This window comes from Streptopelia decaocto, assembly GCF_964273445.1.
Source record: "Streptopelia decaocto genome assembly, chromosome: 6".
NCBI classification, from domain to species: domain Eukaryota; kingdom Metazoa; phylum Chordata; class Aves; order Columbiformes; family Columbidae; genus Streptopelia; species Streptopelia decaocto.
In genome coordinates, this window is record NC_138660.1 from 50,682,260 (window position 1) to 50,709,699 (window position 27,440).

General features: G+C 37.3%; 1 protein-coding gene across 2 annotated transcripts; it reads right to left on the reverse strand.

Moving 5' to 3' along the window:
* TANK (TRAF family member associated NFKB activator) lies at positions 1–27,440 on the reverse strand. Of its 2 annotated transcripts, none has more exons than XM_082054886.1 (10): positions 27,354–27,440; positions 26,610–26,739; positions 22,428–22,574; positions 19,159–19,267; positions 18,251–18,363; positions 11,566–11,745; positions 10,201–10,277; positions 7,951–8,069; positions 5,792–6,375; positions 1–1,522 (listed from the first exon to the last, which is right to left on the reverse strand). In XM_082054886.1, exons 3-10 carry the CDS (start codon positions 22,524–22,526, stop codon positions 1,355–1,357), a joined length of 1,449 nt encoding a protein of 482 aa, XP_081911012.1. In that variant the 5' UTR covers positions 22,527–22,574; positions 26,610–26,739; positions 27,354–27,440; the 3' UTR covers positions 1–1,354. The 2 variants fall into 2 exon arrangements, with proteins under 2 accessions (XP_081911012.1, XP_081911013.1); XM_082054887.1 differs by lacking the exon at positions 27,354–27,440 and adding an exon at positions 26,979–27,320.

A 27,440-nucleotide genomic window follows, 5' to 3' on the forward strand; every position in this document is an offset into this window, starting at 1 on the left:
TCCGGTAGCAGACATACACTGCACACTGCTGTTTATTACAGTACACTCTGTTGACAGCCAGTCACAAACATGAGATGTTTAAAATAGAGAAAATAATTGTAGAAAAAATTTCTAAAAATTATGCAGGTGTTAATTCTTCCAGAAATTGGTCACCTGTGAACGAATCTTTAAAAAGAGAAACTGTTGTGCTTTGCTGCTATGAAAATATTAATGCTAATTATCAAGTACCAGGACTAAAACCCGTTCAAATGTAAAAAGCTCTAAGCCACCCTTTATTGTTAATTTAAATTACTTAGTAAAACCCTCCACTTTTTAATTTGAGCTCAATAAATCCAGAAAACGTGCAAACTTTATCAGAATGCAATGTTTCAACTAAACATAAATTTATATTGTATTGAGAAAGCCACTAAGCATATTCAGGCTAAAAATGAAGTCACTGAGATTTGTGTGATTAGGTTTTCCCCTTTCCTTTCTAAGCTGTAACAGATTTAAGCAATCCTTCATAGCAGACCAGAAGGAAAGGGAAATAATCTTCTGTACTCTTAGTTTTAGGGAAAGTTTAACCTTTTCTCACTCTATGCTTCATATTAATTTAAGCTTTTCTATGAAACTATTTTTACTAATTATTAATGCTAGAAAGGTACATGAACAAAATAGCTATTTTTTTATAGCATGTAACATATCCATAAAACTGCTCCTGTTACATTTTGGCAAAAGAGTCATTTATGTGCTGTGTTTGATTACTCTCTCTAGTAAACAATTCATCTGGGAAAGTCAACCATCCATTTATGTTACTAGTGAAAAAGTCTCTCCTAATTTTGGCAATTTGGCATTCAGTTACTGTGACGATTTTACAAGAATCTGAATTAAGAGGTTCACTATTGTAAGTTAAATGTGGACATTTTATAATAGAAATGAAAAATGAGAGCACACGTCTTCCTATTTACTTCAAGAAAAACATAATAACGTAAGTGGATATTGAGAAAAAAAATCCTAGCATTACACCAATTTCCCCAGCCAGATTAAGGCGTTAATCCCGCAAGTCTACACTCATAAATATAATCATGACTTTGGGCCTACTCAGGCAACAACTAATTGGGTAAAAAAAAAGGTGTTTAAAATCACTCTCAAAGGTAATATTGAAGCATAACAAGCAATAATGTGAGTTACAGTACTGAGTGACTTAGAGTTTCATTTTACCTCGCCAAAGGACAATTAAAAATGTGCTTATCTGACAAACACTTTCAGTCAGGAATTCTCGTTACAATGTCTTAATTCTTAAATTCTTAGCATATCTATTGAACAAAATAAACCAAGTGTATGCAAAACCAGGGATCCATTGAATTCTCATGCATTAAGACTGTACTTTAAAGTGGGAATACAGATGCCGAAGAAAATCTTCCTTGGATGTTATAGATGGTGGTAGAACTTCTCGACAGAATTCACATATTCCACACTGATTCAGTTCAGAGTCTGTATAAGGTTGTGCCAGCAAATCATTGTCTCGAGGCTGCCAAACAAGCTAAAGGAAACAGAAAATGATTACTGCTGTGGTTTACATTATGCTGTGGTTTATATTTATATAACAAAACATCTGCCTCTTTAAAGTAGGTGTCTTTTGCACCTGTCTGGCCAGAGACATTAACTAGAGAGTTCTCATTTAAGAAAAGCAAGATGGGACTTTTATGCCTTGGTATTTATTAATGATAAATACCGCTATGAGCAAAAATCTGTACTATCTGATCTGTGTCCGATACACATTTAGGCTTTTCTCTAATTTTGCCTTTCAGTATTTTACTGTAGGAGCCCCAGTTCATAATAGCCACCTAACAGAAATGAGAAAACACATTTTTACCTTTGAATAAAATGTTTCTTGTAAAGAGTTAATATGAAACATATTTGTATTGTTATTGACATATAACTAGTTTTCAGTTTACTTACAAAATGAGTAGAACCATGTCATATGGCTAAAGTTACTTATTTGCTCTGACTGCCTTTTAGTGTAAATGTGTTTCTAATAATCTGCTTTGGAATTCCTTCCGCCATGACAGCATCAAACTGAAAGGCACCATCTGAATAACTATCCCTGAATTCAGGCAATTCTGTGAACTACGCTAAATTTGGTTCAGTAGCTACACTGCTTTTGATGCCTGAGCTAGTTAGTTAAAAGCCAGCAAGTCTGTGTACATGACACAGGAGTTCAAGGCACTTCAGCTTGATACATACTTTAAGTCAGTGTACACTATTTAGTGTCATGCCAACTAGGAATCAAAAAGTCTATCAGTTTTCAAAGTAAAGTTAAAAAATAAGATTAATTACTTTAGTATTAGCATCATAAGATAAAATACATCTTTATGTTATATGGCTGGGATGTTTAGGTTTTGAGTAAACCAAAAACTAAATGCATAGTGCTGTGACTGCAAAGTAGACAGAACATCAGCAAGCTGGTATGAGCTCTATGTGGGGATGGAACCTATAAGAGGAGGACGCCCTACAGGTTTTTTTTGGCTCAGTTTTCTTCTCTCGTGCTTCACTCACACATGGAAAGACAAGCAAGAATACTTTAGAAAGTAGTTTATTCAGAAGTTTTAATTTTTGTTTTCTATCGATATCCAAGTAAGTTTTAATTTTCAGCTCTAATTCAAATTTTATCATGCCAAACCATTAGAATCTGTTGTTTATTCCTCCCATGGTAACTCACAGTATAACTAACCTGGCTTTCATGGTGGTTAATCCTCCTTTTTAAACCAGCTAAACTTTGGGAGTCAATTTCCTGTCCATTCCCTATTTAAACAGTGTTTAGCTTATCAGACAGCAATAGCAGATTTACTGTCTTTCATTATGGTCAGCAATCCATATAATTAAATTGACTAATTAGTAATTAAGCACAATCACACCACTTTTTTTGAGCTCAAAGAGTTTACTTATTGTATGTTGCTGGTGTAAATTGCATATTAAATCTATCTAGACACTGACACACTTAAACATCCCTACAAAATGTCTTTAGAATTACTTGTTTCTCATATCTTGTTATGAGAAGCACCATTTAAAAAAAAAAAAAAAAAGATAAAATAGTACTGTAAAAACGCCACAAAGGACATAGTAAGATTTCTAACCTTGGAAGCACAAGGGGAACCCACCGAGGCAGGCAATTCCCTTTCTTTCTTTGAGTGTTAAGCATGTGCTTAATGTGCTTTTCAGAATAGGGATATATTTGAGCAGATGTTCCATTTCAAAAACATTAACATTCAGATTAAGATCAATAGACTATCAATTTGCTTTTAAAATCATGAACATTCTTAGAAATATTTTGGTGGAAACAACCCCCTCAAACTGTAAATACTGATAAACACACACATCTACATGCAAGTCTTACTTAAATGTAGTCTGTAAAATCCTAGGTCCACTAATATCCATGTTTATTTTAATCTGCTGCTCTTTTCAGTCACTTTTTTTTTTTTTTTAAGTTACATCCTAAGAAAACACTACTGAGTTTTCACATTTAGTATCCACATAGAAGGAAAGATCTAAATTTATTACAGCAACTGAGAACAGTTCCAAGAACTTACTGTTGCCAAATCTATTGCATTGATGGGGTTTTCCATTTTATAAGTTAACATATGTAGTAAATACTTGAAAGTTTTATCTACATTAGGAAAAAAAAATCAGGTATATAATTCCTCCCTACTGGAGGTTCAGCAGTGGCAGGGATGATGGAAGTCATAAGCACTGTAACTACCCCTTAGGAAGGTAGTAAAAATACTAAGAAGTTTATACATAAATTTTGCTAAGCTTAATATAGTCAAAATGGCATGTATGCATGTAACTATTTAAAAACATTAGTATTTTAATATACATATATATTATCTGCGAATCAATTAACAGTCAGGAAAAAACTCTCGAGCTGAGTCCAATCCACCACGAAAAATACTTAGAAACCTCTTTTGTAGGCAGCTGAATAAAGGTGACTGATGTTTAAATGTATTGATATACACAGGTGTATATTTAATGGATTCTAAATTAATATTGGCTTGTTTCAAACAAGCTTCTGGATAAAATATAATACTTTAATCAATGTCCTCTATGTTCTACAGTGCTATTGTAGGTATGACTTAGAAATACTGAAACAGTTCACCATTGCCTTTCTTTTCTTCAAGTGTTAGCATTAGCTTTATTACATTTTCTCCATAAAGTAGATATTTATATTTTAAATGATAGCTCAAAATTAATCTCATTTTGCAGAAATACCAAGGATCAAACCAAAGGCTTATTGCTATTTAACTGCTATTCTTCTCTACTTTTTGAGCTGCATACTCCTCTATCAATTTATCATCAACATACCAGCTGTTTCACTTGCTGTAATATGCAATGCAGGGTGCCATCTATTGAAAAATGAATACACAGACTAACTAGTAAGAGAACAAACTGGAGAGGCAATACAGAAAAAGAGGATGGAGTGAATGCTTCACAGCTCCACAGGAATTCTACCACTGATAAAATAATTGGTTTAATTTGTTTAACTCAGCTACAACTTTAACTGAGAATCCAATGAAAATAAAAACACAACAAAAAACTGTTATTAGTAGGTTGATAAAGAATTGAGATCTCCTACATTACAAATACATATTTAAAATACATTTTGAAAGATCAGGCTTATAGTTTCAGTTTTGAAGAACAGCAAATTTAACATGCTTTAAACTCTTCATCCAAAACTGGTCTGCACTAGAAAATTAAACTAGACTGGGTATGTTTTAGGAGAAAACATCAAAATGATCATGTCCTAAAAACACTTTCCAAATGCTAGTTCTGCATGTCATGCAGTGGCCAAATTGAGAGGTAAAGCTCTTCTGCTGCATGTACCTTGTCATTTGCAAAGAACAGAAAATGACATCAATGTAAATAGTAAAAGTATGCCAAATCCACCCTCACAGAATTCCTAAATATCACTATTTGCTTATTCTTGATAAGGTGTCCTCTTACAAGGTGTAAGAAAAGCCATAGAAATGTAAAGGTCCATAATAATTTTGCCAGCAACTTCGGTTGAGACAGGGTGTTACAGAAAAGCAGCAAAGTATTCAGAGCTGTGATTGTCAGAACCTGCTGAAATGTTTTTCTGCTTTAAAGCAACTGGGCCTTGCTTTCAGAAGCTCCTATGGACTTCAAGTAGCTATAACCAAAATTAAAGCTGAAAGTACCTACATAAACATAAAAGTCAGTATTTTAGTGAACTTCCCTTCGTTTGAAAAAAGAAATTTGCTTTCCACCTTGACTGCTTAAACCGAGAGGAAAAAAAATAAAGTTTTCTTAGAGGGGAGGAATAGGGTGCTTTTTATATATCAGATCAAGATAAAAAGTAGATAATTTTTCCACAGGGTTTATTTGTTCAGCTTTTTACTCAGTCCATTTCTCATATTCTCTGTTGTACATTAACAACAATTAAAAGAATTATGTGCCCTCTTCAACTGAGATCAAGGGTAGAAATAAAGCAATCGAGGGGGCAACTTCTGATTAATGACAGCTTTGAAATAGATATAGAAGCAATTAATATCTAAATGAACTGATATTAGTGCAAACATATACAGTGCTTACATCTGCTTTAATTTCTGCCCTTTAACTGCAAAAGTAACTTGTACACATACTTCAGTATCAGGAAGAACTGACAAGAGATATTGTCTTTAAAAAAAAGACTGATGAGATACCTGACAGAATATATTAATCCTGTCTCAAATATATATGCAAAGTGGTTGTCTGAATCATTACAATTTTTTGAAATGTATTTATAAAAAGATACCTGATGAGGACCTCTGACGGTTGTCCCAGCAGCTTCTAAAGAAGAAAAAATTACTTCAGGTATACCCTGGTTTGTGTGCTTAGGTACAAATGTGAAACTCGTGTCTGTTGTTTTGAAACATGTTTTGTCATGGGTATTTTCTATGGGCATGTTTGCATGATTTGGGGGGTTTGTTTTGTCAACAGTAGTTAAGCTTTGTAAAGCTGAGGTCATGAGATCAACTCCATGAGCTTCAAATGAGTTAGGTTCCAATTTACTGAGGTTAACAGCACAGTCTCTGTGCTCCAGGTTAAAATGATGATCTTGAAGCATGTTTTCAGCTATACTGGTACAAGGAACTGTTGGTTTTTCCTGAGTGCTCTGCAAGAAAGCAGAGTCATTGTCTGTAGGTGGAAGCTTGACATTAAATTTAGAAAGTGATTCTACAGAGTTGTTGTCCTCATCTTGGCCCACTCCTCTTGGTGTGATAGATGTGATGCATGATGCACCTCTATTTATATCCTTTATAACCCGAGTCTTAAAAAGCTCTTCTGCTTGTTCATCAGTTTTATCAGTGCACTGTATTGGCATGGAAAACTGTATTTCTGTGAAAAAAAAAATGAAGAAGTCATTAAACTGAAGTATAGTTATTAAAGGTGGTGGTTTTGTTTTTTTTTTTCTTTCCTTGAGAGATTTTTGGTCTTCCTTCTTGGCTTTTTAACTTTTATTTTTTCTCTCTGAAATCAGTTTGAGGCATAGTTCTTTCTGTCCTAATAATTCCATTTGTCTTTGTTTTATAGCTATAAACATTTTCATTTTATTGAAAAGCATGTTGTCCCATACTCTTAAAACATACTTGCACATATTTACTGAAGTGTTCCGGCAGAAATAGAAGCTGGAACCGAAACCATTTCACACAGTGCCAAGAACATGCTAGGCACCATGAGCATGATTTTAGAAGGTATTCAGGTACCAAATTCCCATTGGTTTCCAAATTAGGTAAATATTTAAACTGAGTAAGTAGTCATAAGTGGGACCATATTTTGCCTTTGTTTTGAGAATTCCCCTTTAATTTTTGGCACTTTATTAGAAAAAAACAGTAGTAATACTCATGGTTACTCCTAATCAGGGGAGAGAATAACTTCAGGACATACCAATTGTACAGCAGCCTTCCGACATAACTCAGATATTGTAGTAATGTGGGCCATGGAAGTAACAGAAATCAAGCAGATTAAATCTATATCATGTATAGCTTTTCACACAGTTGAGTTAGGCACTTATTTATGGAAAACAAATCAATTCTGAAATAAGTTGCTACGCACTCATACCCCAAAATTCCCACCCCCAAATAATACAGTTTAGTTGTGTACAATCAGAACAGAACAATACAGTTCAGACACAGCAATTTGAAGCAACAAGCTACACATTAGCACTTAATGTAACTAACGTCAGTAACGGTATAACCTCAATTAGAAGCAAGTGCTGAAATCAGCGTCTTTTGCTTCATGTAAGTTTGGCAGGTGTTTTTTGAAATCAGTTTAGAGTCTGATTCTACTATTAAGAAAAGCTAGTAGGGAAAACCCATAGTAGCTTACATTATATTAAATGTAAGCATTACCAGAACTGGACATTCAGGACCTCCAGTTGCAGCAAAAATCAAACCTTTCTTTTGTTTTCAAGAAGTATTGGATTAAGGTCTTGTCCCATATGATGGAACAGTATTCACGAATCTGCACAAGGGAGTCTAGAAAATAAGTCCTCTGACTCTCCTCAGTCCAGCAATTTTCCTCTAACAGATACAGGGCTGGAGACATTCATAACAGACATCTTTTGAACTGACAGCTAAATTAAAAGCAAGCAAATGCTGTCATTCACACAGTGTGATGGGATATCACATGTAGTAAGTGCCTGCCTCTCACTCCAAGGGACAAAACAATTACAAGAGCCATTGATGTGATGACTATCTTTTATAGCATGTGGTTTGGAGCATTCATCATAGAATGCCAAAACTGGCGGTGTGTTTTCTTGGTGAAATACTGAGCACCATGTGAACAGACTTGAAAAAGGCAGATGGTAAACAGTGGAAATACTTCTATGTATGTGTAATTTACAGTATTTTCAAATATAAAGCAAAGCTTTCAAACAGTTGAATCACAATAAGAGCTTAAGTAGGATATTACCAGTTTCAGGTTCTGGCTTTATCTTAAATGCACTCAGTTGGTCTGCTTGTTCTTTGGCTAGCATACATATTCGATGACACTCTTCTTTCATGTGCTGGAAAACAGTCTCCAGATTATCCCTGGAAGACCAAAATTGTAAATTAAAGAGTCAACCAATCCAGCTTGTTGTGACCTTTAATCCAGTCACACCCACGAACCAGAGAAAAACAATAGTGTAAGCTACTTGGATACCTTGCTCCTCAACATATGTAGATGTATTTTTGTTCTCTTCAGTAAAAGCAAGCAGAAGAGGGAAAAGAAAATGTTGCTGCTTAGTCATATTATACACACATATATTTGAGCTTAGGGCCTGACCCTTCAAGAAGCACTCCCCTCCCCCCCAAAAAAAATCTAGCTTTTATATTTCTTTCAGTTCTCTCACGTATTTTGTGGAATAGCTTCTCTTTCACAAGGGTCGTGTTACCATCTCATTCTTGGGAAAATAATATGCTGCTGCTGTGAACATTAATTTTCTGTGTTTCATACTTTGCAGGAGAAGGAAGACACAAGCATTTGTTACTGCTCCTTCCTTCCCTGTCTACCTGATGTTTTGGAGAGGGGCTTGTGAACCCATTCCTTCTCTTTTTGAGAGTCACATGACTTTTCCTTCTATTTTTGACAGATATTTTTATTTATATCTTTTCCAGAGTATCATATGGACATCTGATATTTAGTTATCTGCACTGAGAATGGTAAAAATATTTCTTCATACTGGCGTGAGCTTGATTTGCCCAAAGGCACAATGTTATTCAGTTACTGATGCATCAATAAAATTCCATTGTGAAATTTTAATAAACTTGCTGAGCAATTTATATTTCTAAGCACAATATAATGGATTTTATGAAATGAACTTCAGAGATGAAAAAGTGAAGTTGGTGACAAGCTGGATTTGTGTTCTCTTTTGCATCTTTCTACCAAAAGAGCTCAAAAGGATTTTTCTTTAATCCAGTGAATTGTTTTCCTTTTTACTGCTTATTCATATAGCAATCAGGAGTGTCATGAGCTGTGTTCCTATTTCTGCTGTGCTGTGTCTATTTGTATCTTATTTGAAAACGAATCTACAGAAGGAGTTAACATTGCTACTGTTAACACATTCTGACCATTTTTCAGGGTTTTTTATAAACAACAAAGTAAAAATGACTCTTAACACAAGTTTCTAATTGGAGCCTTAAAATATACATATGATTAGATGAATCAATCTTTATTTGCTAGACATTTGTGATACTATAATCTTACCAGTGTAAGATTACCAGTAATCTTACCAGTCACATACCTCTTTCCAAGAAAACAGTAAAGTAAGGGAGCTATTTGAAAGGAGGGAGACAGAAGACAGATGAAGGTTTTTAATTTTTCAAATATAAATCAGTAAAGACAAGAAAGTCTTTATCACACTACAGTATTATTTCCTATCATAAAGCAGTAGTAAGTCAGACTAAAGATCCACATAGTTCACCTAGCCTATGTCTGAGAGTGGCCAAAAGCAGATGCCTAGGCAAGACTATAAGATGACAGCAAGAGTTTATGATATTTTTCCCTAATATTCTCCTAGCCTCACCTTAGAGAGAATCTTCTACTTTACCTCAGCAAATTTGTTGGAAGTGTTATTACTGCCCTATCCTGTGAAAAATGCAAGCCTAACACTGTGGTCAATGTTATTCCCAAAACACTGGCAGAAGAGGGAATACTTGCTTACAAAATATACTGCTTTTGGTCCCTTGGTCATAGCAAGGGCTGGCTGGCTTCAGCTTACAGATAACTTGGTTTCAAACTCTCTCATTTAGGATGGATCAGGCCAAGAATTATTTCTTTGTGCTGACTATCAGACCTCCTCCTGACAGCGCAGCAGGCTCCTCTGCTGTGCTGCCATCAGTTAATCCATTATGGTTGTACATTCCTGCTCTGAAGAGAGTTAATGCAACAGAGTTAATGCTTATCCTAAACCTGGCATTAACATCCACTGCTGTTTCCCACAGAGTTTAACCTCCTGCTGAACCAAGTGGCTATTTTGCTTCCTCCCAACTTATCCCTAAATACTTGCAAAGCCTCAGCTATGATTCCACATAGTTGCTGGCTTTATTACCTTCCCACATGAGCTCTGTGACCTCTGCTGCCATTTTTAAAGGTACTGTGTAGAAAAGAGGGAAATAGCTGGTCTTATTTAATAGCAGAAAAGACAAAAGCAAATTAAACAAATGCTGCAAAAGCATTTACCTTTCAAGCACAGGTGAAATATCAGACATCCCTAGAGATAATTCATACGTATCTGGAACAACTTTCTTACTTTTCACCTTGAAGTAAAATATGAAAATATTGATCACACGTTAGTATATTAATTTTGCTCTTCAGGTTAACATGAATACAAACATAATGGGATCCTTCATTTAGTCCTTCTGGAAGCTCTCAGAACATTCAGAAAATGACCAAACCATTTTTTTACTGTTTGTGTGAAATTCCTGTTTTCAGTTTAACTTAGCAACTCATTGTGGATTCCTCTGCTTGTACTCCCTTGAAAGGAAACTGGTTCTAAGAATATTACTTGACTGTAATTCTATTTCAGTCATGTATAAGGTAAGATTATGTGTTGTATATAACGTTGTCAGTGAGGTGTCCAGCTATTTTAGCTCTAAAAAATAAATTTATTCACTGAAATTTTCAATGAACACATCACAAGCTAATATGTAAAGAGTTCTAGCTGTTTTTTAAAGAAGTTATTAACTTTGACTACCACCTTGTGGTTCACTCTAGTATTACATAGTTTTAAATCTGCCAAACATTATGAAAAGGTTTGTTTTTTTTTTTTTTTTTTTTTAATAATAACCAGTCATTAAGCTGCACTTCTACTAGCTCTACGTTACCAGATGGCCTGGGTAGTTCATGTGCTCCAAATCAGACACAGAGCTTGATCATATCTCTGCCAAATCAGATTATTTTAATGATACATTGTTTATAATCACAGACCAATAGCCTACATTTTACCTCACACTGAAGTGTAACTGCAGCTCCTGTAGACACATTTGAGCTGCCTTATACCTTGCAACGTGGGTTACAAACGCTTGCCATTTTAAGTTAAGCAATGCTTGCGAAATCTAATAGCAACAAGTTATGTGTTGCTGTGCTCCTACTCTTACCTACATTCACTTTAAATTAGCTAGCTAAAATGTGTTGATGTGGTTAGGTTCACACTGGTGGCTGCACTCTAGCTATCCCACAAGGACAGAATAGCACTCTGGATGCTATTCAATAACAAAAATAGGGTGGCGTGAAAGTGAAAAAGTGAACTCAATTTTGGTAAAAACTTCCAACTGAAAATTATAAAACAGAAATGCTAATCTAGAGTTTTCACAAATATGAAAATTTTAATGACATAACATAATTAACACAAAAAGCAAACAATAAGTATTTAATAGTTTGGTGTTCCCCACGCGCTTCGTATACTTTAACAATTTCCTAGTAATCACATAGTGCTGACATTTAAAATCAGTTTCTTAGAATAATTAGTATAAACATATTTGAAAGAAGTAATAATTTATAGAAGTTTTTTTCTTTATTTTACCTATATTTCGTTTCTTATCTTACCTCCCTTTTATACGTTGGGATCTCTGTACCCTTCTGTGCTTCACTTAATTCTTTCAATTTGCTTTTCAGAGTTCTTATTTTATCTTCTTGGTTGGAAATAATAGATATAAGCTTCCTTTCCTTTTGATTGTTTTTGTCCTCAAGTTGCTTCAACTTCATGCTCTCACTTTCTAACTGTTCCTAAAAAATAATTTTAGAAACACCAGTACAATTAATAGAACTGAGGCTTGTGGAATATCACCATTCAGCAGTCTGGAATATGCTAAATTAAGCTTTTTTAACATAAGTAAGGGCCAGTCTTATTTATTGCATTATTAATTTTAAACTGGTAGTAAGGATCTTCTACCACTTACATAGATGTAACTCATCACAGTTGATTAGTCAAAACAACTGTATGTTCTGAATTTATGAAAGTCATATTACTTTTATAAAAAATAAAGATGCTTTCTTGGTTCACTTACTATATAATTCACATTACCATTTTATGTATTTTAACAAAATAGTATTTCATGAATCTCAATCCATCTTAAACAAATTGAAGAAGCTGATATTCTGCAGCTAACTTAATTTTCAAGCAGACCCAAGAACAGAATTATAGAATCACAGAATATCTCAAATTGGAAGGGACCCATAAGGATCACCAAGTCCAACTCTCTGCTCCTCACAAGACTACCTAAAACTAAACCACATAACTAAGAGCGTCATCCAGATGCTCCTTAAACTCTGACAGGCTTGGTGCTCTAACCACTTCCCTGGGGAGCCTGTTCCAGCACCTGACCCACCCTTCAGTGAAGAACCTTTTCCTAAAGTCCAGTCTGAACTTCCCCAATGCAGCTTCATTGCATTTCCTCATGTCCTACTGCTGCTCATCAGAGAGGGGAGATTAGCATCTGTCCCTCTGCTGCCTCCCTTGAGGAAGTTGTAGACTGTGATGAGGTCACCCCTCAGCCTTCTCTTCTTCATAAGTCTTGCCCTGAGACCTTTCACCATCTCGGCTGCCCTTCTCTGGACACACTCTAATAGTTCATTGTCCTTATATTGAGGTGCCCAGAACCGCACACATTACTCAAGGTGGGGCCACACCACTGCAGTGTAGAATGAGACAATCGCCTCCCTTGCCTGGCTGGCAATGCAGTGCTTGATGCACCCCAGGACACAGTTGGCCCTTTTGGCTGTCAGGGCACACTGTTGACTCATATTCGGCTTGCCATCAGCCCAAATTCCCAGATCTCCTTTCCCGGGGCTCCTCACCAGCCTCTCGTGCCCCAATTCGTATGTATAAACAGGATTACATTGCAAATATTGCAATGCTATAAAGATTTGTGAAACAAAAAGCAGTGGCTGACCCCACTTTAACTATCCATCTGGTAATTCATGGAATTTTTATGTATGTGGGCTTTTTGGTAGAATTAAGAAGAATACAACAAACATTTTTTTTTAATATGGACAAAGATAGTCCTTGGATAACTTCCAAGAAACAACCCATGGTTAAAAACTGTGGCTATGAAAACCTTACACTTGTCAGCTTACAAAATCTATATAAACATTGATCTTGAACTGTACCAAGTGTCACAAAAAGTGGTCTGAGGCTCCATGTCTGTCTGTATAAGAAAAATAAGCCCAAAGGGTTAAGTCAATAAAAAGTAATGTAAGTGAAATGCAGAAACGTAGTTTGTAGACAGGTAGGGCAAAGTTAAGAGGAAAGAAGCAAATAAGTGCTTTTTCAAGAAGATTTTATTTACAAATGGGACCTAAATAGAGTGAGGTTGTGCATTTGAAGATTAGGTAGGTAGGGGCTACTCTACTTGACAGTGACAGCCATGTAGGGATTGGTCCAGAGCGGTCCACAGAGACACCGGATGGTTAAGCAATGAAGATCCATCAGTACATACTTGTCGTTCTTGTGCACCATCAGGATATCACACCAGGAAAAACACTGGAGAGATGATTACACTCTTTGGGATCTTTCAATAATATAGCCCTTCATAGCTTACAGTTTCTAATACTGACTAAATTAGGGTGCTTGCAATAATGTGGCAACATTTATAAACTGGCTGAAGTTTTTAAAGCTAATGCCATGACAAGTAAGTATGTCACATAGGTCATACCTGCTCAGTTAAGTTCTTGGCCACACAATGGATCTTTTAAGCGTGCTGGTATTAAAAGCCAATAAAGAGGTTACACCTATATTATGAAAAGATCAACATATTTTGTTTTGGAGAGGCTTTGTAGGATCAGAGGATAATTCAAGTTGGAAGGGGCCTCAAGCATTCTCTAGCTCCTAATCAAAGTATGTCTGATGAGCTTACTCAGTTTAGCCTTGAATTCTGCAAGGATGCAGACTGCACAAACTCTCTGAGAAACTTTTTCCAATGCCTGGATGCCCTCATGGTGAAAAGTCTTCCCTGATGTCCAGTCTGAACCTTTCATGTTTCAACTGCCCATTGTCTCTCATCCTTTTGCCATGTACCACCGTTAAGGGGCTGACTCCATCTGCCCAGTAACCTCAACATAGGTATTGAGGAGCTATTAACTTGCCCTGAAGCCATCTCCATGCTGGACAAGTCCAGAACTCACTCTAGTTTACCAATGTCTTTCCTGTACTGGAGATCCCCAAACTGGCTGTGGTATTCTGGATGCAGTCCAATGAACACCGAATAGAGGGAGATCCTTGCTACCCTGAGCGTGCTAGCTGTGCTCCTGTTAATACACTCCAGGAAGCTGTTTCCCTTCTTTTCTGCCAGGACACAGAGCTGGCTCATGTTCAGCTTGCTGTCTAACAAGATCCCATCTCCTTTCCAGCAGAGCTGCTCCACAGCCCATCAGTCCCCAGACTGTACTGCTGCAAAGGCAGGTCCTTTTATTTTTCCCTGAAGTGTGTTATAATGCCCTGACTCAGTGACTTCCTAGGATAAGCAAACTGTCAGATGGTTTCAAGGAAAAATACTATGATGAACTGCTATAACTGGTCTCAGAAAATGTTAACTGTAACTTATAACAGTTTAACCACAAACTCTTCTTTGTTATTGGGTAAAGTTAGCTTAGACAGATGAAACAATAAGAAGAAAGGCTATCAATACCAGAATTTATTTTATCAGGTAGCAAGTCCTAATTAATCGTACTGCACACATCATACCAGCAGCAAAGAACAGCTAAATGCATAAAATTGTCAGCTAGCATAAAATCATGAGGTACAGCTTTCTTTGCATCAAAGATAGGGAACAAAGTGACACTAAAGAAGTGGTATTGACTGGAACACACAACTCTACAAGACTGCTGCAGCAGCTGCTCTTAATACTTAAGTCATTTTAGCACCATAATTTTGAGCATAAAGATGACTACCAGACATCTGCCATCCCTCTGCTTATGTCCTGCATGAAAAAAGACCTAAACATTTATTGCAGGATGAACAGTCCTGTATGCCATATGCATCATTCATTCCCGACACACAGTGTCCTCCCCTATTTCATGGCACAAGAAATTCTGATCAAAACTCACATGGTGTTTAATACTGAGGTTCTTGACCCAGGAAAATATGAACATGAGCATGTTTTCTTGTCACAGGTATTAACTTTAGCATCATGATTTATGGAGTTTACAAGGATTCTGACTCTATACTAAAAATAGCATGCAGAAGAAGCTTTACTTGACATTGTCTAATCTTGCTTACAAAGGTTTTCTGTTTGCTGGGCAGCTTTGGCTCTGAAACAGTAACTGGATCCACATTCTTCTTAGTTAATAAAGTTTAGTCAGGCTGTATTAAAAAACAGGCAGTAATTTAGGTCCATTTTGTCTCCTCAAGCAGGGGACTTAAAAAATCTGGTAATCTTGTGTATAGCTTGATACTGACCATCAAGCCAATGCGGTCCTCTCACCTCTTTCAGTGAAGACGAATGTGAACAAAAAAAAAAAATGACACACTGGCAACAGAATTTGACAACAGGGGGTAAAACACACAAGTATGGCCACATTCTAGAAAACAGAGAAAAGCTAACCCCTCCCTCACTTTAAACCTCTGAAATTTAAGCTCTGACCATGCACCTATTACAATCAATCCAGAATTTCTATAACTTTACTGCAGGACAGGATATAGTCCACTCAGAAATCCCACTTGACTTAGCAAAAGCTAGGTACTGATAAATCCAGGCACCTCCAGCCAATGGAGAGATTGAGTTTCAAGGAAGGACAGGAAGAAACAGCAACATCTAACTGAAAGACCATAATGATAATTTATCATCTGGAACTGTACATTTTGCAAGCCTGAAATTTTTGGTCATGAAGTAGAATAAAGCAGTTAATGCAACAGACAACAATGGATGTAGACAGAATTTATTTGGTTTAGAGCAGAATATGGATAGAGTATGATTAGAAAACTACAGGCTTTGAAACAGAATAATTGAGCTTCCAAATTTGAATAGCTGAAAAGCCAATACTTTATTGAATTCGATACAAGACAACTATATGGGGTCAGTGACAGGATGATAGATTTTTGGTCTAACAGATGTCAAAATAGGACATCTATGGAAGAGAACAAGAAAACAGGAGGCACTCATGATACATATTTTAATAAATTCCCAGACCTTCTTAGTCATAGTTTCTATTTACCACAACAGATTTCTTTTCTGTGAAGTTGTCCAGTTTTTCCTTGAAGCAGGACATTCTACTGGCTGATTACCTACAGGCGAAGCATCAGCTCTTTTTGTTTTTAACATGGCATCAATTTTTTTACTTTGTTTTGTTTTGTTTTAGTTTTACTTCGTTTATTCAGAAAGACAGAGAAGTGGGAACTCTTAGGTTAACTTGACGTTGTCCTGGTGATTTGCTACTGTTCAATTTCCTCAGCTTTTTCCATACATTCATTCCATGCAGTTTACCTTTTTATCCGTCCTAGTTTGTTCCCAAACCTTATAACCCCTATGAAATCAGAAGGATGGTGCAGAGATATCCACACACCTCTGCAGAAACCAGCCTTGGTCCAGTGAAACATGTTCTCCTCAAGATCCATGCTCTCAATACCTAGAGAGCTACTACATTTGCAATAACAGGAACACAGAGTAGGCTGAGTCAACCTGACCTTGCATGGGTTTATATCTCTACTGATCCCCTCTGAAAAGACCTTATTTGTATAGCACTATGCCTGGGTTTAAATGCAGACTGTATAGTTGATAGCTGATTGTTCATGGAGTCTATATATACATATATGTGCACAGATGAAGCAAAATACAGATGAACTACCTACTGCCGAGAGGTAATTGCAAGAAGAGACTACAAAAAAAAATGCAGATGAAGACAACTTGCATTCCATTAAGAAAACAGCCCCTCAAATAATGACTCCAGCTTCTCATGCATTGCCTGTAATCTTCTGTATAGATCACATAATTTCTCAGTGTTTCCCCATATGAAAAGAATAGATAGCATACCTTCCTTTCTCCTACTCATTATATGACTAAGTTAGTTAAAACAGTTGTCCTTGAGCAAGCATTTGGAAACAAGAGTATGAAATACTAGACTTGGTCAGGTGTCCGTGTGCAACCATGAGACATAATTTTTATCCAACTCAAGACAGAGAAATGCAAAAATATGCAAAGATGTTTTATCAAAGAATTAACCCTTCAGCTGGGTTGTACTCCAAACAAATGCAAATATTAGGAAAGAAATGACATCTTGTGTTTACAGATTCTAATGTAGAAAAATTATATAAAGACTTTTTAAAAAATAAAATAAGAGTGTATGAAAATCTTCGGAACAATATGTTTAAAATGTCTGCAAAGGCTTAGTCTCAAATGAGATTTCTTCCAAATAATTAAGCAAGCATCAGTAATCCAATGAAATTATTTTTAAATTAACACTTTTGATAAAAAATGCATTTATGTGAATTTAGCATAATTAGTTTATAGCTCAGATTTAGGAAACAAATCCTAAGATTAATTATTTTAATTATGCCTGATTCCGTTTAAGTGTCTTTTTACAACATCTACGGGGTCCCTGATAAGAAGATTCATATTAAAAAATAAGAGATTTTATGTTACAAGACAGTTGTCAAAAAACATGGTAGGATGACTTAGGATAAGAACAATGCAACTTCATGCATCTCTGTCACTGTTTTTGGTCAATATGCAAAATCTATCCAATGTATTTCGCATCTATCCTGCACTATTGCTTTGCTGTTATTCCTGAATGGCCTGTAGTGAAAATCTTTGTTACTTCAGTGAGGAGAGGCAGCAGAGACATTGTATTGAAACTGGATATTTTAAAAAACAAATCACCACTGTCTCCAGAGAAATGTATATTTCACTTTCCACTCCATCACTTTCTGAGTGCACATTCTCCATTTGTTGCAAAAATATGTGAACTGGTTGCAATGTGAAAAGCTCTTGTGAGAAAAAGTCCTTTTCTGACCACTGGTTTTGGCAGGCTAAGAAATAAATACGCAAGTAGTTTCCTACTTTGCAATCACAACTATTCTAGGGAGCTGGATGGCCAAACTGGGAAGGATCAAAGATATATGCCTAGTTCACCTAAGCAGACCGCAGAAGCACAATACTTGTGTGCTTCAGGTGAGGACTGTGTAATTAGAAGAAGTGCAGTTCAAAGGCACCGGTAAAAATGTCACCTCTTTAGATTCTCATTGTATAATCACAGCACAAATGCGATCTTATTTTAAGTATACTGCAGGCAACCATACCTTTAAGAGTTTTTCTCTTTGCTTTGCTACATTCAGTTTTTCAGAAAGCTGGCCGAAAGATAAGTTGGAAGTTTCAATGTCTTCATGCATCAGAATGTAGGGATGTGCATTACCTTAAAAAAAAAGGAGCTGATTGTCACTGTTGCCAGTCAGCTTCTAAGTGCAAGCAAAATTAAAAAGAAGCTAGGTTTATATGAACTTCTTTATTTTCTTTGAGCAAGCCTTCATATTAAACAAGCAAGAGAAGCCCCATTCTGTGCTTAGAGACAATACAAGGCTAAACCAGCAATAAAGAATGTACATGTGCTCTTAAAAATAAAAGCCAACCACTTCGCTAGTATTTATGAAAACCAGGAGTGTTAGGCTAGTGCGAATAAATATTTAATGAGCATGGCAGATTAACACATGGTTACTTTGACTCTTTTCTCTTATTTGTGCAATACAGCCAAAAATTGGAAAATTATCCATCAATGACTGTTTGATCTGAAAGAGAATTACCTGCTTATAAAGCTTAGCATCACAAGCCTCATCTAACATGACCATAGCACAACCTATAAGCTAAACTTATTAACAGATAATTGTAAAATTAGCATGTAACATTTTTGGTTTTAATTCTAGTGAACGACTTGAACCCATATTTTCCTAACTTTTATTGGCTTCAGTGTAAGCAGGTTCTACATGTAAAGAAAATCTCACCATTTCCTGCAGATGATAAAGAGAAACCTCAGAAGTGTTGCATTTTAAAAATAGATTTTGAAGCTGCACATTTGTGTTAAGCCTCACATTCACAGAAAAGTATGATCCTGCTCTGAGAGATGTATACTGTAAAAACTGAAGCAACAAAGTCAAAACTATTCTTCAGTGCAACACAGCATAAAATGAAATAACGTGCAAACTGGAGTACATACCTCTATTAGCATTCAGAGCAGCTAACTGTGATTTCAGTTCTGCAATAATGCTGTTTTGAAGCTCTATCTTTTCCTGCTGTTCACGTATTTTCTGCGTGTAGTTTTCTGTCTGCAAATATAATTTAATTGGCATTAATCTTATTCTGTTTTGACTAGGGGTCTCCTATTTGGCATATAAAAAGCAGGTCTGATTTTTAAAGATAATTGTAGTTGTGGACCTTTGTGTGAAAAATCAACTACAGTAACCTTTGCAAGTCCATATTTTTGAGACAGCATTGATTAGAAAAAGCATTGTAGAAAATAAATCCCAATTTTCAGTAACTGTTTCAACTGTGGCAGTTGTAAAGGACAGGACAACTTTTAAGTTAGGATTATTCATTCACAGCCATAGAAAACATCAGGTTTAAAATTACAATTTTAGTATTCTTCACAATGCCGGTCAGTTAGTTAATCTATAAAAAGATGTAATTTTATTTCCCTGTATCTTCTAACAAAGAAATTATATTAAAATGGGCTTTCCAAAGATAGATTTTAAATGGAAAACAGCAACATTGCTTGTTTCATACAAGAGGTATTTTGTAAATAACTTTAATTGCCTATGAATGGACTTTTGCCTGTTCCTTTGAATGTAGTAGACTTGTTTTTCTAACCTAGAAAGCCCAGGGGAAAAGCAATCAATCAGCCCATTCTTCATCTAGCTATATTCCATCTCATGCTATAAACAGGCCATACAGAGCCTAATAAAACTGCTCACGTTTCACCAAAGTGTATGAACATTGTTATACAGCCAGTTAACTGAAGAAATGGTCAGGTGGCAGAGAGATGCTAATAATCCAAAACCTATTATTTCATTAGCACATGCCTAGTGTTGCAGTTACAGTGGTGCTAAAAGCAAGCGAGAAAACTTGTGAAGTCCTAACAAGGAAAATTACAGAAATGCACTTTATTTTTCTGAAATTAAGAATATTTTCTGAAATTAAGAATATTATCAAACAGGTCACAACCTGGGACAAGACTAGGTGTTGTTTTCATGTCTATTCATAGTTTATCCATAGTGCTATCTAATTCTCAAATCTTGGTCACATTTAAATTCCACACATCCCTACTGGCCAATGTGTTTGTCTGTAAAGTAGGCAGGAAAAAAAAATCTACAGGGAAAATTTATTTTAAAAGGCCAGGTAGTAGTTGTACTATGAGAGTTTTTTTAAAAAAAGAAAAAAAAAAAAAGTGATCAAAGAGCAGTAAACTCCAGCAGCTATAAGAGACCTCATGAAGCGGAAAAATCACTGAGAACCAAATTGAAAATGTACAACAGCAATGTCTTGTCAACACTTCTGTACAGAGCACAGACATGACAGCTAAAACAGACAGAAGAGAAGATGCTTTTGACAGCCAGTGTGCACAAATTATTCCTTGAGTCAGATGGCAGCAACAAGTTACCAACTAGAAGATCTGCATGACAACCAACCATCCATCTGTATCAAACACCATCTGGCCGAGATGACTCTGGCTTCTGTGTGCCTGACATGGCTCCCAGCTCTAAAGACTGGCAAAACAAGTGGCCTATCGGTAACTTAAGTAGTAAACTGTTAACAACAGAGTGGTGGACAATCCAACAATGTATGAGGGCCACACAATGAACAGAGGAAGTTACCAGAGTAAAGCACTGTGCAAAGGTCGTTCAAAACCCATGAGTTGGGTTAAAAAAAAAACCAAACCCCAAACCCCCTAAAAACAACACAAACAAAAACCCCCCAACTAATTATAGTATCAACTCTTCTTGAAAAAATACTTTTGTTCTCTTTTGATGTGATGAAATCCAACTACTGAAAGATTAGCACAAAGATTTGAACTGGCAGTAATCCTTTATGAAAGGCTTTAGTTTTAAATTTCCGAACCAGCAAAAATGCAGATAGAAATCTTGCAAGCATTTAGTTCGCTTAACACTGATGATCTCACATACTTTTCTGGTTTTCTTCCATAGACTTTAGAAGGGTGATCTGACCTTACACTTGATGTCTTGTTTCTTGGGCAGAAATATCTTTCATGTACTGTTAGATGACCCAGGAATATTAACTTGACTGTTTTTTCTTCAAACATTCTAAGATGTTTTGCCTTTTGTTAAGTTAGTTGCAATTTCAGCACAAAATGTACTGACTTGTGCTTGTTAAGTACAGAAAACTCTATAGAGTTGCACCAGCAGTGCTGCAACAGACTATGAACGGAGACAGACTGCACAGTGGATGACTGCACACAGGAGTGTGCTGTTCTGCAGTGCCTCGGCTAGTTTATTTTGCCAAGCAAGAAGATGGCATGATTGTTCCCAGATATAAGAATATTCTCTAGCAGACCTTTCCCTGCTCCCAGTTCTGTTTCCGTAACTTGACACTGAGTATGGTTCTTCTGTTCCAGCCTACCAGTTCTATGGAAGTTTCGGAAAGGCCTGTAGCATCAAAAACATTCAATCCTTCCTATAACAAAGGTTCCATTGTTGGGTAGAATAAAATAACAATAAAAATAGTATTACAAAGCCCAAAACTGATAGCTTTGCAATAGGCTGGCCTACATGATGAGAAGTCCTAAAATATTTTTGGCTGAAGTAATGTTTTCAACAATAGATGAGGTAAAAATTCAAAGGTTCTCCTTACTGTTCAGAATGCCTCCTGAATCTTTCTGTTACTTCATAATTAAAGAATAATTGTACAGATTAGTATTTTTAAAAAATGAATACTTATTGTAATAATTTCAAGGTAAGTTTTCTGTAAACATTTAAACACACAAACTCTGTTGTCCTAATAGTTTGCACAGCGCTTAACATATTAGTCTTTGACCTTGACATAAAATAAACTAGTAATTCATATGGCATATCTTCCTACTAACACAAAAATTATTTATTTTAAGCTATTTAGATTAATAATTTAAAAAGTAATTTTTAACAAAGCAAATTAAATTTCAATAAGTACTTCATTAAAGCTAGGTAAATTTTATACACATCTTTGCTGTTTCATTAATCCTCCAAAACAGACAACTCTTTTCTCACCTTTAAAAACTACAAAAAACCTAAAGGTTGAAAACCTGAAAACCACCTACTAGATTCACAGCCTAATGCATTATTTGGCAGTGTACTGGCCTGGTTTCATAATGGCAGCTTCCAGCTTTAGCAGATGCACTGAAGTGCCTATAGCTAAAGTGAAACTGAAATCCACGGGTACCACGATCCTTCGAGGGAAGGATGGCTTTAAAGATACAATTCGCAACCTAACACATACTTTTTGCTGTAGTTCTTTCACAGCATGGTCCCTATCCATGCATGCTTGTCGATAGGCTTCATAAGCTTTGTTAAGCTGCTCTCCAATGTTTTTGTCCATAATTCCCAATGTTGTTTCATCACTCAAAAGATGATCAAGTTAACAGACCTGAAAAGTAATAAGAAGGAAAAAGAGAGAGTTCTAAGAGACAGAAGTATGTAACTAAAACCATATACAACATGACTTGTACTAATATCAAGTTCAAGTAATATGTGCAGTATATTTGAGCAATAACTCACATAATAGTTTGAACTATAGCTCTGCTCACCTCAACATTTAATTTTCTGTCCAGGGATAGGTTTAAACAAAAGCCAAATAAAAGCAGGTTAACTCTGAATAAAATTCTGGATGCACAGAATGTGTGAATGTATATGTAGTTACAGTGTTTGAGGACTGAGACTTAAAATTTGTGCAGATCACCAGTTATCTGATTTGATGACATTTCTAACAGTTTAATGTTTAGTCAATTGTGAAATAACAGCATTAAAAACCAAAATAAAATTCAGCTTTTGGCATTAAGCAATAAAAAGATAAAAGTTCAACAACATTAGGTCACATGGACCTATCCTATTCTGTGCCATACTTGAAAATGGCAACACAAGCAACACTGCAAGGTGAATTAAAACATATTTTATCTAAAAATCAGTGACACCAACCAGAAAGGATTAGCAAAACTCAGATCTTTTCACACAATACTATCAACTTTTTACACTTCGTGAACAATTCCAATAACAATTACTGAAACTACAGCTCATGAACTTTGACACATAAGACTACAACACTATTAATTGTCACATACCTCAATTTCAAGACAGAGTGAACTTGCAAACACAGGTACTTTGCTTCTGTAGTAATATGACACGAATTTTAATGCCTAGATTTACCATAATATAAGTACAGCAGAGGATAGGTTAGTGAAATCTCAAAAACACTCCAAATAGTACCAGAATTGATTAAAAACAAAACAAACAGTAATTCACATCTCCTCTCCTGATATTTAAAGCGTGGTTACTGCACAGTACGCAGTATGGACAGCCACTATCATCTCTCACTATCTGCTGGGATTATGCATAAACCACAGCTACTCTTAAGGAAAGTGGTGCAGTCAGAGAAGAATAAGCTAGGCAAGAAGGGTATGAGGATAACTTGTCTTGGACCCTGGTCAAAAATCTAAGGATTGCAGCTTGAATCACAGAATGTTAGGGATTGGAAGGGACCTCAAAAGATCATCTAGTCCAATCCTCCTGCCGGAGCGGGAACACCTAGATGAGGTTACACAGGAATGTGTCCAGGCGGGTTTTGAATGTCTCCAGAGCAGGAGACTCCACAACCTCCCTGGGCAGCCTGTTCCAGTGTTCTGTTACCCTCACTGAGAAGAAGTTTCTTCTCAAATTTAAGTGGAACCTCCTGTGTTCCAGTTTGAACCCATTACCCCTTGTCCTATCACTGGTTGTCACCGAGAAGAGCCTGGTTTCATCCTCATGACACTCACCCTTTATATATTTGTAAACATTAATAAGGTCACCCCTCAGTCTCCTCCAAGCTAAAGAGACCCAGCTCCCTCAGCCTTTCCTCATAAGGGAGATGCTCCACTCCCTTAATCATCTTCATTGCCCTGCGCTGGACTCTCTCCAGCGGTTCCCTGTCCTTCCTGAACTGAGAGGCCCAGAATTGGACACAATATTCCAGGTGTGGTCTCACCAGGGCAGAGTAGAGGGGCAGGAGAACCTCTCTCGACCTACTAACCACCCCCCTTCTAACACACCCCAGGATGCCATTGGCCTTCTTGGTCACAAGGGCACAGTGCTGGCTCATGGTCATCCTGCTGTCTACCAGGACTCCCAGGCCCCTTTCCCCTACACTGCTCTCTAATAGGTCATTCCCCAACTTGAAGATTTTGTTCATGTTTTTTTGCTCTTGAATATTTTCCATATCATAAAGCCTGAACACAGAAATGTGCTTTGACTTTCCTAGAAGGTACAACAGACTGCTCAATAGATATTGCAAATCTTGTCCTGCAAAATTTATTTTAATGATGTGTGTGTATGTGAAAAGCAATTGTATGTTAACTCTGGCATGGCTGTACTTCATTAGTGGTGAAATGAATTCTTTAGCAGCTTGGAATCATTTAGGGATCCTCTGATATAACAAATATTATTGAAATCCAAGTTTATGAGTTTTGTGTGAAATGCCTAAATTGTTTCATATGAACGAAGGGTTCTGCTGGTACCAAAAGTAATTGATCCAACACGCAGAATTGTAGCAGTGCATCTGATTTTCTACTTCATAGGGAAAAATAAGGAGAATAATAGCTAAAGTACTGATAGCTCCCTAAAATCCAGACTCCATACAATAATAAAGGCACAATAAGAGTCACTTTAAGATGGAACTGTAACTACAAGAATTGGTGTTACATTCCCCCACTCATTTCTGCTTCCACCTCACCCTTCCCTTTCTTCCAGCACAAGCAGCCTTACTGTAATCTGTATCAACAAACCAGTCCAGTTTAAAACTAAATGCTAAAGGTATTTTTGTTGTGCTAGTTTTAATGCAGATAGTTCCACAGACCACTTCAAATGGCATGAGAACACAAGGAAGCCAGCATAGGAGAAGAATGCAAATGTCAGCAAAATGCAGACAGAACTCCTGTGTTCAATTGCAGCATTAGTTCAAAACTGTAACATGAAATCACAGTTATGTAGCAGTGATGCAAGTTCCACTGCCACAGAAAAGGATACTCCTGCCTTCCCCTATCTCTGGTCATGTATTTTTCCTACCTATTTGTATCAATATTAGCATTTCTTTCATACACAGTGGAGTATACCAAAGTAGCTTCCTACTTCCTCAAAAAAGCAATAACAAACACCCTAAAACCAACCCCAACATTTAAACTGCAGCTAGCTCACTGCGAGGCTGCTGCAGCACTACTGCAAACACAAGGAGGCAGTGGGAACATGAGACTAGCCGTGGGCAGGACTGCAGCAATCTAGATTTAGATTGGATTAAACTACTCTGTAGTCACACCCTGAACTGCCAGCTGCTGGAATATATAACTGCTTCTTATGTTATCCATCTCGTATCCAGAACTCCCTGCAGTTAGAAAAACTGGCTCCTTTTCCACCTTCTCCTCCATAGGCATCAATATTTATCGGGGAATTTGCCAACTGTTCTTGTCATTTATTCTTCTTGCAACATTAAGAGCAAAATACCCCACAAACCTCAGCAGCCCTAAAATAATAAATAAACCCCAACCAGCAAAACAAATATCCTCACTGTTATAATCAGGCTTAGTTATGCTGTATCTGTACAGCAACTGGAACACATTCAGCCCAAAGTTGACAATCCTGATCTTTAGCAACCAACATTCTAGATGTTCATTAGATCCTAGAGACTCTCCCAATTATTAACAGTAATATGTAGTCAGAACAGAAGCAGCAATAAAAAATGTTGCGTTTATTCTAACAGGGACAGAGCCAGAGAGAGACTAGCTCCAGAGTTTGTCTGATGAGGGGGTCCTGCAAATGTGAGTACCTTTGAGTGTTTTGCTCCTGAAGCTTTGGCAGGGAGAACTAAAATTTCATCTTTGAGTAAAGACTTGAACACTGGAAAACAGCGGAGTATAGCAAAAGTTGTAAGACAAACCTTTAAGTAAACAAACCAAATGAAACCTCTAGATCAGGCATGTCAAACTAATTTTCATCAGGTGCCACATCAGCCTCACGGTTGCCTTCAAAGGGCCGAATGTAATTTTAGCACTATAAATGTAGGAATAGTCACATTTATACAGTCCTAAAATTACATTTGGCCCTTTGAGGGCAAGCGTGAGTCTGATGTGGCCCCTGGTGAAAATGAGTTTGACACCCCTGCTCTTAAAATACTTGCTTCAAATGAGTAACATTTTGCCGCTATAGGTGGGAAAAAAACAGCAGCAGTAATATGAATTTCCTGTGAGACAAATGCCAAAAAAGCCCCAGCGCAAAGACTTGCAGCATACTGCTGTGTTTATTCTGAATTCCCAGCTCTGCAGATCACTAAAGAGGCACCTTTTGAATATTAATAGCACCTCAGAAAACACCTTAAATTCTGAAAAACTTTTAGCTAATCATGTGTATATACACATTCATCCATAACAAACATGCCTACCTCTCATGGGTTCATATAAGGACATAGATGCCATCCAGAAGCAAGTACTTCTCTACACACTTCTGCTTTCAAAATAGCTTCATGGAAATATTTTCTAAGTTATGCTGCCATCATCTTGGGAACTGGAAACCTGTTGAGGTAATAATTTGTGAGAGACTGAGAGCTCACTGCACTTGCGTTTTTTCCGTTTTTCCTTTTTTTCTCATGGACAAAATTCCTCCTTTGCCCGACTACGGGAAGAGTCGGAAACGCAGCAGGGAGTCCCTGAAGCCACAGCAGCGTTACAGCCCTGCGCTCAGGGAAAAGACGGCGCTTACGGGAGAGCTGGGGATTCACACCCGCGCAGTTTCTGTCCCACACACAGCGCACCTCTTGCTGCTCCTCCGCTCACCGCCGCCGGCGATCGTCATCCGCGAGCAACCCCGCCGCCCTGGCTGCCGCGGCCCTCCCGGAGCGGCAAGGGCGCTGGCGCTCTGCCCGGCCCTTCCGCAGGCACCGAGAGCACCTCTGCGCGCAAACTATGCGCCCCTTGCCCTGCTCCCAACGTCAGGCAAAGCGGCACCGGAGGGGGAAGCGGCGGACCTGGAGCGGATGGCGGAAGTGGGGAGAGGCCGAGGGCAGGGGCGAGCGGGAAGCCCGCCGCCAGGCACCACGGCCCGCACACCAGCCCCCCCGCCCCGGGCCGAGCGCCCACCACTCCCCGCGGAAGGGAGCGGAGCGGTCTTAAAAGCGACTCAGACTTACGAGCGCCTCACAGAGCCCGCAGCCGCTCCCAGCATAGGGCACTCGCTCTTGCCTCAGCACCTTAACCCAGGAACCAGAACTGACTTC